Source organism: Saimiri boliviensis, chromosome 10 (genome assembly GCF_048565385.1).
Source record: "Saimiri boliviensis isolate mSaiBol1 chromosome 10, mSaiBol1.pri, whole genome shotgun sequence".
NCBI classification, from domain to species: domain Eukaryota; kingdom Metazoa; phylum Chordata; class Mammalia; order Primates; family Cebidae; genus Saimiri; species Saimiri boliviensis.
Window position 1 is genome coordinate 68,241,135 of NC_133458.1, and position 15,468 is coordinate 68,256,602.

Genomic DNA, 15,468 nt, shown 5'->3' on the forward strand with positions numbered 1-15,468 from the left:
GTTTTTGATCTTACACAAATAACATAGCCTCTCTATATACAACTGTGTTCAAAGGTATACAATACATAAAAATGAAAACATTTACATCACTGTTAGAAACTCCGGTTCCTGAGCTTTTAAATATAGAAAACAAGTATTATTTTATGTTTTTATTATAACTATACATCATGTATCTGATTTACTTATACTCTGGAGTTTGGCTGCCTAGGTATGAATCTGGGCTCCACAACCATTAGCTTTGGAAAGTAATTTAACCCTACTTCCATTTTCTTATCTGTAAAATGGGAGTAATAAGATCTGCCTCATAGTGATTGTTGTCAGGAATAAATGAATGAATATCCCTAAAAGTGCTTCAAATACCAATAGTATAGTATGCATCATTTAAAGTATTAGCTATTAATAAAATTTAAATAATGGGGACAAAAGTTTCTAATTTCCCACCCATGTGGGTACCCTTCCAATGAATCCTGAACAACCTGGTGATTCCTTTTATCACAGAAATTAGCACAATGTATTGAAACTGTTTTTCTTATCTATATGTTAAGGTCTAAAAGATATTTCTTTGCCTTAAATACTTTGGCCTCTAAGATCCCCAAGAGCTTGATGCTTCTGCTTTAGGGCCTTTTCAGTCTGCCTATGCCTCCCTCTCCAAATATCATATATAACACCAAGGCTTTCTAATGTGCTTATGAATACAAACATTAAATGAGAATCATACCATCATAGATAGATTTTTGGTGAGAAAATATTTTCTTGCATGCACTCAAGCCTATCTATCTATATCTATCTCCTTTGATCTCTCTATCCGTCTATTCTCACACACACTCAGGCCTATCCTTGCATGTACTCAAGCCTATCTTGTCTATCATCTAATCCTTGCATGCATGCAAGTCTGTCTATGTATCTATTTATTTATATATCTGAGTCAAAGGCTTGCTCGTTCTGTCTATCATCTATTATCTATCTATCTATCTATCTATCTGAAGTCAGAGGTTTGTTCAGTCACCCAGCCTGGAGTACAGCGGTACAATCATAGCTCACTGCAACCACAAATCCCTGGGCCCAAGATATCCACCCATTTCAGCCTCCTGAGTAGCTAGGACTACAGGTGTACACCATCACTCCTGGCTGATTTATTTTTTATTTTTGTAGCTATGAGATCTTGCTATGTTATCCAGGCTGGTCTGGTCTTGAACTCCTGGCCTCATGTGATTCTCCCACCTTGGCCTTCCAAAGCGCTGGGATTACAGTGTGAGTAACCATGCCCAGCCTCAAGTCAATTTAGTGTCTTGATCAATTTTCTACACAGTGCAGCAAAAACAAATTATGCTGACTGAAATTATTTTCACTGGGAGCATCATTTTCTACGTTAATGATAAAGCAACAAATTGATTCCCAATACATTTTTTGCACACATGAATTCTTTTAGAGGGTTGGGCAAGGTGGCTCACACCTGTAATCCCAGCACTTTGGGAGGCCGAGGCAGGTGGATCACCTGAGGTTAGTTCAAGGCCGGCCTGGCTAACATGGTGAAACCCTGTCTCTACTAAAAATACAAAAATTAGCTGGGCATCGTGGCACAAGTCTGTAATTCCAGCTACTCGGGGGGCTGAGGCAGGAGAATCACTTGAACCAGGGGGGCGGAGGTTTCAGTGAGCCAAGATTGTACCACTACACTCCAGCTGGGGCAACAGAAGACTCCGGCTCAATAAGTAAAGAAATAAAATCTTTTAGAGTTTTTACCGCTGATTTCGCAGGATCAAATAAAACAATCTAAATTTTATTGATGCAATTCTTCTATTAAATTTGGTCAATTACTGGGAAGTTTTACTTTGTTGAGTATTTCTATCAAGTCTAATTTTTCTAAGGTCAATTTTGGCAACTTTTTTGATTTTTTTTTTTCCCCCATCATTGGATAAATTTTGGCAATTTAAAATCTTGTGATTCTTCAGTAAGTTTTCTCTTATACATTTATCATGTGCAATATTAGCTATTCTGGTTTTATTTGTACAATGAAAATGTATTTGTTGTGATTTAGATAAACAATTACTTGAATTTGCATCACAGCTGAAAATGAGTAATTGTAAATCCCCTCATCGGTTCTCCAGGTCTGTCTTTTTGGGTCAAAACATCTCACCTCACTTCTCTTCTAGCTGTACTGTCTTCACATAACTAATTCCTGTTCACATGTCAGATGCCAACTTAAGCATCATTTGCTCAGGAAAGACTCTTCTGATCCCTACTAGATCAAGGGTCCCTGTTATGCTGAGATTTTTTCTTGTATCACAATAATTAGAGTTATAATTATATATTTCTATGAGAATGTATTGTCTCCCTCAGACTTTGTTCCCTGAAAGGAATTTTGTTTTCCTTACCACTGGGTCCCTGGCACATAAAAGGCACTCAAATTTACTGAAAGAATGATGAAAGGAAAATGGCATCTTATCTTAATCCCTAGTGCCCATATAATGCCTGATCAATACTAGGCATTCATCAAAAGTTATTTGGATTTCCCTATTTTTATTTCTGGATTGTTAAGGTCTGAAAGAAAATGATCAGTTTTTTTCTCAATATTAATTTTTAAGTTGAATCTTTAATGCTATAAATATTTGTAAGCCTTTAATAGCTATGCTACTCTAATATTCTCCTATTCCTTTCTTAGTAGGGCTGCTATACTGTACATCTCCAGGAAGATAAACTGTATTCCACAGAGCAGGAGGTTATTTGGTATCACTGCATCCTCACCTCTCTCTGTGAAAGGAAACACAGTCAGCTATCTCCTAAAGTTGCTTATCATTACAGTTCTAATCCCTAGTTGTATATCATAAGTACACAGGACACTTTAAGGACAGAAATGCTTGGGCCTCACCCTAAAATTATTGAATCAGAAAGAACTGAATTTCTCCATATGACTGAGGAGTTAGGAAACACTGGGAACATAGGATGAGTGTGGGAGATGTAGTTAGACCATAATCTTGATAAGCAGCTTAACAACAGTGTACCTTGGTTTCAATACTAAAAAATTCGAAATTTAGTTCTACATATAGTGATAATTATTAAAGATGTTCACAATGTAATGAAATAATCAGACTGACAAGAAAGCTTAACTTGGCATCAGTGTGGCAGACAGGCAAGAAGGGTATGAAGCCTAAGTCAGGGTAGGAAGCTATCACAAGCTAAGGAATGGATGGTAAGGACTTAAACTAGACTGGCTGCAGTACAAGCAGGAAGGAAGGAAATGAGAAAGGACTCATAAAACATTGGATAGGACTTTGATCAACAAAATAAGTAAGCTGGGTAGAGGCTGAACACCGTATAACATTATTTCCAGGCTAAGCAATTGAATGTAGTTTGATGATGTCATTAACCAAGTAGGGAATATAGTAGAAGGATAGAATGGAGCAAATAGAGGAAATCAATTCTGTTTCTAGCTATGATTCAATTGAAGTTCTTTGTAGGCCCTTTAGATGGACCTAGAACAGGAAGAACTTGGAAATTAAGATTTGGAGTTCAGAAAAGAAGTTGAAGCTAAAATCTTAGGTTTGGGAGTCAACAGGGTATTTGGTAACACTTGAGGACATTAGAATGAGGGAAACTAAACAGGGAATAGTTCATGTAGAATTAAAAGTACCTAGCACAAAATTAAAGATAAACCAGACTTTCTTGTTAACTTTACTTAACCATACAATCTTAATAAGGCTTACACATAGCACCATTAAAAATAAGCAGAAGTTAATGTGAAGAATAGTAATATAAAAACTATCTGCAAACTGTAGGACAACTTTAAATATGACTATTATATCTCTGAAATTATTTAGAATCCATTAGTCTATTAGTTTGGAAAGACTGTCATTTATAGCTTATAAGCAGTATATTCATCAGGTTGGCTCCTCATCTATATCAATACTTCCCTAAATGAAACAATCAGATATTTGGTGATTTACTTCGTACAAAGTCAAGTCAATATACATAAACTATTAAGTCAACTCATAAGAAATAGAGCCATGTATTTACGAAATGCAACTTCTAATATCAAGAGATTATCACTTAAAATGTGTCTATGTATGTGTGTACTTGTGTGATTGGCAGTTTTGTAAAATTTCTCAACTTTAATAATTGAAATACCTGATTGGTCTGGAATTATTTTAACAGCAAAAAAGCAAAAAACAAAACCAAACTTAAGTTCACAGGGCCATGCTACTTCCAGAGGGTGAATGCCCTTGTTTGGAATGAGTCTCTGAAATCTTCATTTTTAAGAGGTACCTAAGTAATTATGATGCAACAGGTTCAGGAAACTATATTTTGAGAAACATTACCATATATTAGATTTACATTTTAACTAAGACTGTTTTTAAAATGTTGAGAAATGTATAGACTGCAGAAAAATGTTTTAAATAACAGTGTTATATGTTTCAAGTAGAAAATACATTTTCTTTATTCAAATCATGTTGACGTTCAGTGTATTTTGAAATATACAAGAAGTTATACCAAAGCTACATTTTAATCTCATCACATTCCAGTCCAAATTCTTTACCATTTACTAAAAATAACTTTTTATAAAGCTTACTATTTTGTCTAATATTATACAGACTATCAATCTATAATTTTTTGTGTTTATCTCAAAAATTAGAATAGCTTATGAGCATATTATATAAAACTAATTGGTATATTACACACCAAACATAAGTACAGATTCTGTACAATGTAATTATGTACATATATATTACAAGAGACTAAATGCCTTGTTGAAAGTAATTTTTTTTTTTTTTTGAGATGGAGTCTTGCTCTGTCACCCAGGCTGAAGTGCAGTGGCTCTACCTCCTGGGTTTAAGTGATTTTCCTGCCTCAGCCTCCTGAGCAGCTGGGATTACACGCACCTGTCATCATGCCCAGCTAGGTTTTGTATTTTTGTAGAGTTGGGGTTTCACCATGTTGGCCTGGCTGGTCTTGAACTCCTCCTGTCAGGTGATCCACCTGCCTCGGCCTCCCACAGTGCTGGAATTACAAGAGCGAGCCACTACGCCTGGCAAAAAGTAGTATTTTAAGAAATCTTTCATGGGAAAAAAGCTCTGCATTATAAAATGTGGTAGCTTGAGTAACGGTCACTTTTCTTTCACGAATTTCTTTCAGTGGGCATTAACTGTCCATTTAGCTTCATTAACAGTTTTACCACAAGGCCAGCCTACAAAGTAAAAGATGACAACAATAAATAAAAAACATGTAAAAGTGTTTAAAGGACATACATGACACTGGGCAGTTCCCTATCTATTTGAAAGGGAACTTATCAGGAGACAGCTTGTTAAGAAAGAATATAGAGGGGATATTTACTCAGGCTTTTGAATGGACTTAAGAAGCGATCTGCTGGATACAGCTAGGGGGGCACAGGTAAGTCAAGAAGTGGGAAGAACTACCTAATACTTTGATAGAAGAAATAGGTAATACTGACCAGAATTAAAAGATATGGCACAAGAAAGAATTTGTTATAAAAGTGAAATAAACTATTCAGGTAAGTTTCTGACTTTCCTTGCTTAGAAGGCCTGCCTTTTTTCCTTGGCCTTAAATATTTTAATTTCATGGAATATTACAGATTTTCCTTGAAGTTAAATGGACGTCTCTTTTAAAAAAAGAAGCAACTTTCCTAACTCAGTAGTTCATTGTTAGAAGTCCAAAATAAATAATACTTACCTGTTTTGTATGTACTATAAAGCTCATTTTATTTTCCATGCTATGGATCTGAAAACAAGTATCAGCGTCTCCCAATTGCCACATAAAACAACCATACTTAAGACTGATGAGTAAAGCCTGCAACATAATTGGAAGTCATTATATTGAAATATATATTAAAAACATCACCTATTTTCTTTTACTATCTACATTTACATAGTCTGGTCTAAATATAATTGTTCAGAATGTTTTATTAAAGCCTTTTCAAAGCACCCACACTACCCTCACACAGCCTGCAGCACAGAATCACATAGACCAGTAGACTCTCAGGAGAGTGCCGTGAGCAATGATATTTGTTGTATAAGATTGACAAAATTTTTTTTAAATGTCAATTCTATCCATGGTTTTCAGGATAATGAAAGATACTACCTTTATTTTCTTCTTGCAGGTTAAAAACTACCTCTTTATTCAGTATCTTTCTTTTGAATATTTACATAGTACTTTCAGATGTATAGTTTATGCAACTGGGGTAACAATGTTAACTTAGGCAGTCTCATCCCATTGAAAATAAGTACTCTGACATATTCATTGTAAAAGTAAGCGTAATTTTAAAATTTGTTAATAATTTTAAAACAATATATTTTTACAATAAATATATCAGAGTACGTAATTTAATAGTTAAAAATAAAATTCTTGTGTTCAAGGACAGTGTACAGTAAGGAAGGAATTCTTGAGAAACCTAAAATAATGAAAACAGTTCAATGGAGCTGAAGAGCCAAAGAATCATCCACATGATGGTTGTAAATGATCACTCTGCACAAAAAGGAAAAAGCAGCTCTCATTAGAAGGTAAAATCTATAATTGGCAAGGTTTCATTAAGGGAAGTCAAACATCACAAGAGAAAGAGTTGAGAGGAGTAGCTGAGAGCAGAAAAGGAAAACCTACAGAAGTCAAAGTAGCACATGGGTGGCCAGCAGACAGAAATAGTGATGTTGACAACTGGTCATGTAGAGTGTTATTATGTGGGTGTTTAAACAACCAGTTATATCAGAAGGGCTTTATGGTAAACATAAATTGACATCAGTAGAAGATAGTCTACTGCCTGGGTGTGGCAGTGGTACTATTAAATTTAAAGACATATCAACAAGTACAGTTCAGTTGGGAAGACTGTAGCATGTTCACTATAGCAAAGCATAACGCCACAACACGGGACACTTAACTGCTCAATAGTGTTTACATTTTATGTTAGCAGAACAGACAAGTCTCTCATGAGCATATGAAACTGGCTAAGCTATGTTTTCTGCTGGGCAACTTTCATTATTTCAAAGAGAAACTACCTATAGAAGGTGGAAATAATTGATATAAAAAACACAACTGTGTCCCATGGCTTTTCCTGAGAATCTCTGACACTAATATATCCCATGTAGTGTTTTAAATACAATTGAAGGTATTTTTGCAGATGAAGGTGTTTGCTCTAGTTTTGCAAAGCTTGTTGAATTCAATCCTAGTAGATCTTGGTGAATCTAAGACAACTGAGGACAAGCTAGTTGTTCCCACATTTGACAGCTGAAATATGTAATTATCTTAGAGCCTTATCAGTGGTTTACAGAGAACAAGGTAATGATAGACAGAAAATATCTTTACTCTTTGGATCAATCACCTTTTTAGATATGTAAGGACAGCATTTCTATTTATAGTTCAGGAAACTGAATCTCTTACCTAAGAAAAAGCAGACTTTTAATTAAGAATATTATTGTCATCCTTCTGTCTGTTACTGCTATCTCTCCTGGATCAGAATATTATACATAATATGAAATGTTATATTTAAATGTTAAATTATGTTGCTAAACCGTCATTTGAATACTATATAAAACTTTGTTTTATTGCTGAAAATTGGAATGCTAACAAAAGTGAAACATAAAACATAGTTTAGAGAAATGGCACAGCATCACCACCCATTTCTATGAAGTGTGATTTGTAGATGTTGGTATAAAATGCTCTGAAACGGCAGATGAAAAATTTCTTGAAATGCTAGGGAGCATTTCTCCTTCATTTCCTTTAATGAACTTAGTCCAAGAGAAATAGAAAAGTGGTTACAAGCTAATAAACAGCAGCCTATTTTGTGTGGGCAAAATAGTTTTAACACAGAATGAGGATGGGTGTAGTGGCTCACACCTGAAATCCCAGCACTTTGGGAGGCCAAGGTAAGAGAATCACCTTGTAGAAATAGGGTCTTACTTTGGTGCCCACACCAGGAGTTTGAGGCCAGCCTGGGCAACAAAGTGAGACCTTATCTCTACAAATAATAAAAAAAAAATTAGCTGGGTGTGGTGGCGTATGCCTGTAGTCCCAACTACTTGGGGAGCTGAGGCAGGAGGATCACCTGAGCCCAGGAGTTTGCAGCTGCAGTGAGCTAAGATGGTGTCACTGCCCTCCAGCCAGGGCAACAGAGTGACACTATGTCCTACGGGGAGAACAAAAGAAAGAAAGAAAGAAAAAGAAAATGATAAGCAAATGACCCAAAAGCAGAGTGACTATAAGAGTGTAGTCCCAACCTTTTTGGTACCAGGGACTGGTTTTATGGAAGACAATTTTTCCACAGACAGGGGTGTGGGGAATGGTTTTGGGATCACAAGCACATTTCATTTATTGTGCCCTTTATTTCTATTACTGTTACATTATAATATGTAATGAAATAATTACAGAACTCACCATAATGTAAAATCATTGGAAGCCCTGAGATTGTCTTCCTGCAACTAGATGGTCCCATCTGGGGGTGATGGGAGACACTGACAGATCATCAGGCATTACATTCTCTTAAGGGGCATGCAACCTAGCTAGATCCCTTGCATATGCAACTCACAAGAGGGTTCATGCTCCTATGAGAATCTAATGCTGCTGCTGATCTGACAGGAGGCAGAGCTAAGACGGTGCTCAGATGGTAATGTGAGTGATAGGGAGCGACTGTAAATACAGATGAAGCTTCACTTGCTGCTCATCTCCTGCTGTGTGGCCCTGTTCCTCACAGGCCATGGACCGGTGCCAGTCCACGGCCTCAGGGTTGGGGACCCCTGCTGTAACAGAATTCAAGAAATTAAGCTCTAGGTCAATTACTGAAATCAGACCGCATTCCACCCTATGTCCCTAGATATTTCATCTCCATTCACATGTATATCTATCAAAGTAACTGCTGCCCTTAAAGAAGACCCTGAAAATTAATATAAAATGACTAAACTATGACTGGGATATTTCAGGAAGTTATGTGATTATAAAGACCTATAAAGACATATAAAAATGAGGAAAATAAAAATTGGGTTTAAAATGAAATTTCCTAATCTAAATGCCTTTTAAAAATGCATAAGCTTCATTATTACTTTAACTGATTTGGTCTATTCTTAACAAATTTTAATTAACAAATTACAAAGCAGGTGGATCATTTGAGGTCAGAAGTTTGAGACCAGCCCGTCAAATGTGATGAAACCCTGTCTCTACTAAAAATACAAAAATTAGGCGGGCATGGTGGTCCATGCTTATAATCCCAGCTACTTGAAAGGCTAAGGTAGGAGGATTGCTTGATTTTGGGAGGCAGAGACTGTAGTGAGCCAAGAGCATGCCACTGCACTCCAGCCTGGGTGACAGAGCAAGACTCTGTCTCAAAAAACAAACCAAACCAAACTGAATTAGATTTTCATTAGCTTCCTATTATAAACGAAAAAGCTGTTCATCCCATTTAAATGTGTTAAATATGCTAAAAAATAATTGATAAACCTATATCTTACAATGACTTACAGTTAGAAAAAGGAGCACCATACTCTTAACTTCTAACTGAATAGCTCTAAAGTGGGACTGAAAAGGATCTGACCCACCTACTGCTGCTGTCACCTTTTTCAGTGCCAGGAGGTAAACACACCTGCCTGTCACCAGCACCCGCAAACACCAGAGGTGGGCTTGGAGAGAAGCCTGCCCTGCCCACCACTGCCACTGGCACAAACTGTCTAGGGGCCTGAGGACAAGCCTGCCCTGGCCACTGCCACTGTCAACCATGCCTAAGCATGCCATCGAAGGGCCTGAGGACTGATTCAACTAGCATGCTGCTGCCATTTCCTGCACACACCATCAGAGGGCCTGAGGACAGGCCTGTTCTGCCTGCCGTTGGTGCCTGCGCATGTCATCTGGAGCTCGAGGATTGTTCTGCTCTGCCTATGCCTGCTGGTGCCCAGCACTATCTTGGGGCCTGAGGAAAGGCATGCCCTGCCTACTGGTACAACCACTGGTGCCTGAGCACTGGCCTGCCTGCAGTCACAGTCCCCAGAAAAGCCTCACTACAGCCTCCATTAACAACCACAGTCTAAGCCACTGAGGGACTCAGAGACACCACTAATGCTCATAAAGCTGAAGAAATCATAGGGAGACCATACTACTGCACTCACCCAGAATCAAAGCCAAAGCACTCTATCCAACCAACACTATAGCTACTACATCTATAGGAAAATGTCTTTCCCTACAAAAGCCAATGCATAAAATAGGAAGAAGTGACATCAGATATGCAGATATAAACATAAGGATACAAAAAACATTGAAAAACAAGAAAACATGACACCTTCAAAGGAAAACAGTAATTCTTCAGTAATATATCCTCCCCTAAAATTCTTAAATGTCTAAAAATCAAAATAATGACACTAAAGAAACTCAGTGTGATGTAAGATATATATCATAACAAAAGTACATAATCCTGGAATGGAAGAACTCAATAAATGAAATAAAAAATACAACTGAGAGCTTCAACAATAGACTAGATCAAGCAGAATAAAGAATTTGTGAACTTGAAGGTAGATATCTTAAAATAACCCAGGCAGACCAAAAAAAAAAAAAAAAAGAATGAAGAAAGTCAGTCAGTGTGATATGTGGGGTACCATAAAGTAACCAAATAGTTGAATTCTGAGATTTTAGAAGGAGAAGAAATGGAGAAAGACAAAGAAAACCTACTCAATAAAATAACAGCTGAAAACTCCCCAAGTCTTGTAAGAGATGTAGACAGCAAGATACAGGAAGCTCAAATATATCCAAACAGATCTGACCTAAAAAGGTCTTTCCTAAGGCATGTTACAGTTAAACTGTCAAAACTCAAAGACAAAAAGATAATTCTAAAAACCATGAGAACTGAATCATGTCACATATAAGGACACTGCCATCAAACAAACAACAAATTTCTCAGAAGAAACTACAGGCCAGAAGAGATTGGGATGATACACTTAAAATGCTAAAAGTTAAAAGAAAAAAAAGGCTTTATATTAGGTTGGTGCAAAAATAATTGTAGTTTTTGCCATTGTTATTAGAACTAAAGGGAAAGACAGACTCCAATACAGTAACAGTTGGGGAATTCAACATCCCCATCTCAACACTGAATGGATCAAAAGAAATTAACAAACACTGGATTTAAACTACACTTTAGACTAAATGTATCTAACAGCTGGGCACAGTGGTTCACAGCTATAATCCCAGCATTTTGGGAGGCCAAGGCAGGTGGATCACCCGAGGCCAGGAGTTTGAGACCAGCCTGGGCAACATGGCTAAACCCTGTCTCTACTAAAAATATAAAAATTAGCCAGGCATGGTGGTGCCTGCCAGTAATCCCAGCTATTGAGGAGGCTAAGGCAGAAGAATTGCTTGAGCCAAGGAGGCAGAGGTTTTATAGTGAGCTGAGATTGCTCACTGTACCTCCAGCCTAAGCGACAGAGGAGCACTCTGTCTCAAAAAAATAAAAAATAAAATAAAAAATAAACAAATGGATCTAACAGACATTTGCAAAACATTTCATCCATCAGCTGCAGAACACACATTCTCCAACACACATTCTCTAGTATATACCATCAGTTAGTTAGGCCACAGAACAAATCCCAGTAAATTTTGTAAAAGTATCTTCTCAGATCACAATGAAATAAAACTATAAATCAACAACAGAATAAATTCTGGGAACTGTACAAATAAATGGAAATTAAATAACATGCTCCTGAAGGACCATTGGGTCAATTAAAAAATTAAGAATAAAAATATTTCTCAAACGCAATGAAAATAAAAACACCATATAGCCAGACCTAAGGGATATAGCAAAAGCAGTGTAAGAGGAAAGTTTATTGCAATAAATATCTATGGCAAAAAAGTAGGAGGATCTCAGACACTTGGCAATGCACCTCAAGGAAATAGAAAAGCAAGGAAAAACCAAAGCTGAAATTAGCAAAAGGAAAGAAACAAGATCAGACCAGAACTAAAAGAAAGACTAAAAAATAAAAAAATAAAAAAATAAAAAATAAAAAAAATTACAAAGGATCAACAAAATGAAAAGTTGGTTCTTCAGAAAGATAAAATGAATAAACTGTGTTAGATAGGATAACCAAGAGAAAAAGATCTAAAAAAACAAAATCATAAATGATAAAAGAGACCTTACAACTGAGACCACAGAAATAAAAAAGGATCACTAGAGACTATTAGGATCAATGATACACTAACAAATTGGAAAACCCAGAGGAAAAAGATAAATTTCTAGACAGAGACAACCTACCAATATTGTACCAGGAAAAAAAAGAAAAACCTCAACAGGCAAATTCTCAGTGATGAGGTTGAATCAGGAACAAAAAGTCTTTCAACAAACAAAAAAGCCAGATGACTTCACTGCTAAATTCTACCAAACCTATAATGAAGAACTAATACCAATTTTCAAACTGGCCCAGAAAACTGAAGAGAAGGGAATTCTTCCTAACTCATTCAAAGAGGCCAGCATCACTCTGATAACAAAACCAGACAAGGACCCAACAACAAAAAAAAAAACAACGGGCCAATAGTCCTGATAAACACAGATGAAAAAATCCTCCACAAAATACTACCAAACTGTGTCCAACAACACATCAAAAAGATAATACACCATGATCAAATGGGATTTATGCCTGGGAGGCAAGGATGATTCCACATATGCAAATTAATAAATGTGATACAATCAATAGAATGAAGGACAAAAACCATATAATAGTTTCAGTAAGTGCAGAAAAAGAACTTCATGATGTTCAATATCCTATTGTGATGGGAAAAAAACCTCAACGAATTAGGCATAGAAAGAACATATATCAACCAATAAAACCCATATATGACAAACACACAGTTAACATCATACTGAAAGGGGAAAAGCTGAAAGCCTTTCTCGTAAAAACTAGAATAAAACCAGGATACCCCACTTTCAACCACTCTTAACATAGTACTGGAAGTGCGGCCGGGCGCGGTGGCTCAAGCCTGTAATCTCAGCACTTTGGGAGGCCGAGGCGGGTGGATCACGAGGTCAAGAGATCGAGACCAACGTGGTCAACATGGTGAAACCCCGTCTCTACTAAAAATACAAAAAATTAGCTGGGCATGGTGGTGCGTGCCTGTAATTCCAGCTACTCAGGAGGCTGAGGCAGGAGAATTGCCTGAACCCAGGAGGCGGAGGTTGCGGTGAGCCGAGATCACGCCAGTGCACTCCAGCCTGGGTAACAAGAGCGAAACTCTGTCTCAAAAGAAAAAAAAAAAAAAGAAAAAAAAAAACAAAAAAACAGTACTGGAAGTGCTAGAAAGAGCAATCAGGAAAGAGAAAGATATAAAAGGCATACAAACTGGTAAACAGGAAGTTGAACTGTCTCTCTCTGCAGATGACATTATCTTATATTCAGAAAGACCTAGACTCTACCAAAAAACTCATAGGACTAACACAACAAATTCAATAAAGTTGCAGGACACTAAATTCACATACAAAAATAAGTGGCATTTCTATACACCAATAATGAATCAGCTGAAAAACAAAACAAGAAAGCAATCTCATTTACCATAGTTACTAAAAAAATTAAATACCTGAGAATAAATCTAACTAAGGAAATGAAAGACCTCTGTAACAAAAACTACAAAACATTGATGAAATAATTTGAAGAGGACACAAAAATTTGGAAAGATATCCATGCTCATGGATTGGAAGAGTTAATATCGTTAAAACAGCATTATGGGCCAGGGTAGTGGCTCATGCCTATAATCCCAGCACATTGGGAGGCTGAGGAGGGTGGATCACCCGAGGTCAGGAGTTCAAGATCAGCCTGGCCAACCGGGTAAAACCCCTTCTCTACTAAAAATACAAAAATTAGCCGGGCATGGTGGCAGGTACCTGTAATCCCAGCTACTCAGGAGGCTGGGGCAGAAGAATCACTTGAATTCAGGAGGCAGAGGTTGCAATGAGCAGAAATCATGTTACTGCACTCTAGCCTAGGCGACAGAGAGAGAGACTGTCTCAGAAATAAATAAATAAATAAATAAATAATAAAACAGCAATATTACCCCCAAACAATCAACTAATTCAATGCAGTCTCTATTGAAATACAAATGACATGCTTTACAAAAATGAAAAGAATCCTAAAATTCATTTGGAATAATGAAAGATTCCAAATAGCCAAAGCAATTGTGAGAAAAAAAGAACAAAACTGGAGGCATCACACTACCTAACTTCAAAAAGATCTACACAAACCTACAGTAACCAAAACAGCATGGTATTATTTGAAATACAGATCCCAATAGAACACAGAACCCAGAAATAAATCCATATATATACAGCCAACTCATTTTCAACAAAGGTGCCAAGAGCAAACATTGGTGAAAAACACCCTGTTTGATAAATGATGCTGGAAAAATTGGATACCCACATGGAGAAGAATGAAACTAGATTCCATCTCTCACCATATGCAGAAATCAAGTCAATATGGATAAAAATCCTAAATGTAAGACCCGAACCTATAAAACTAGTAGAAGAGCTTTTGGGCACTGGTCTAGACAAAGATTTTATGGTTAAGCCTTTAAAAGCATAGGCAAAAAAACCCAAAAGCAGACAAACGGGCTTAAATTATTAAGCTTCTGCACAGCTAATGTAACAATCAACCACAGAGTGAAGAGACAATTTGGTGAATGGGAGAAAATATTTTCAAACTTTTCATTAGTCAAGGGAATAATATCCAAAATATACAAGGAACTAAATTCAACAGCAAAAAAACATACCCCATTAAAAAGTGGGCAATGAATAGAAAAGGCATTTCTCAAAAGAAGACATACCAATGGCCAAGAAGTATATTAAAAAATGCTCACCATAAGTAATCATCACAGAAATGCAAGTCAAAACCATAATGATATTTCATCCCACCCCAGTTAGCATGCCTATTATCAAAATGACAAATAAATAAATAAATAACAAATGCTGGTGAGGTTGCAGAGAAAAGGCAATTTTTATATGGAATTACTAGGAATATAAACTAGTAAAGCCATTACAGAAAACAGTACAGAGGTTTCTCAAAAAACTAAAAATAAAACTACCATATGAACCAGCAATCTTACTACTGACTATTCTACCAAAGGAAAAGAAATCACTATTTCAAAGGAATCCTGCATCTCCATGTTAACTGCAGCACTATTCACAATAGCAAAGATATTCAACCTAAGTGTCTACCAACAAATGAATGGATGAAGAAAATATGGTATATATGCACAATGAAATATTATTCAGCCACAAAAAAAGACTAAACTCCTGTCATCTGCAACAACATAAATGGAACTGGGGGTCATTTTGTTAAGTGAAATAAGCCAGGCACAGAAAGTCAAATATCCTATGTTCTCATATATGTGAGTTAACTAAGTTGATGTCAAGGAGGTAGAGAGTAGAATGATGATCACCAGAGCTGGGAAGGGGTAGGGGAAGGAGGGATAAGGAGAGGTCAGTTAATTGTTACAAACATATAGTTATATAGA

General features: G+C 36.7%; 1 protein-coding gene and 1 long non-coding RNA gene across 14 annotated transcripts in view; one reads left to right on the forward strand and one right to left on the reverse strand.

Annotated features, from left to right (window-relative positions):
• LOC141580086 (uncharacterized) overlaps positions 1 to 15,468 on the forward strand; it is an 81,879-nt gene that overhangs the window by 64,299 nt on the left and 2,112 nt on the right. The window lies entirely within an intron of this gene.
• KRIT1 (KRIT1 ankyrin repeat containing) overlaps positions 4,404 to 15,468 on the reverse strand; it is a 43,188-nt gene continuing 32,123 nt past the window's right edge. For 11 of the 13 annotated variants that reach the window (XM_074379422.1, XM_074379425.1, XM_074379426.1 and 8 more), the window contains 2 exons: positions 5,686 to 5,802; positions 4,404 to 5,182 (listed from right to left, as the gene is read on the reverse strand). In XM_074379422.1, coding sequence (XP_074235523.1) covers positions 5,114 to 5,182; positions 5,686 to 5,802 — 186 coding nt within the window. In that variant the 3' untranslated portion in view covers positions 4,404 to 5,113. Of the gene's footprint in view, positions 5,183 to 5,685; positions 5,803 to 8,376; positions 8,739 to 15,468 lie in introns of those variants that run through there. The other 2 variants (XR_012512099.1, XR_012512098.1) reach the window with 1 other exon arrangement.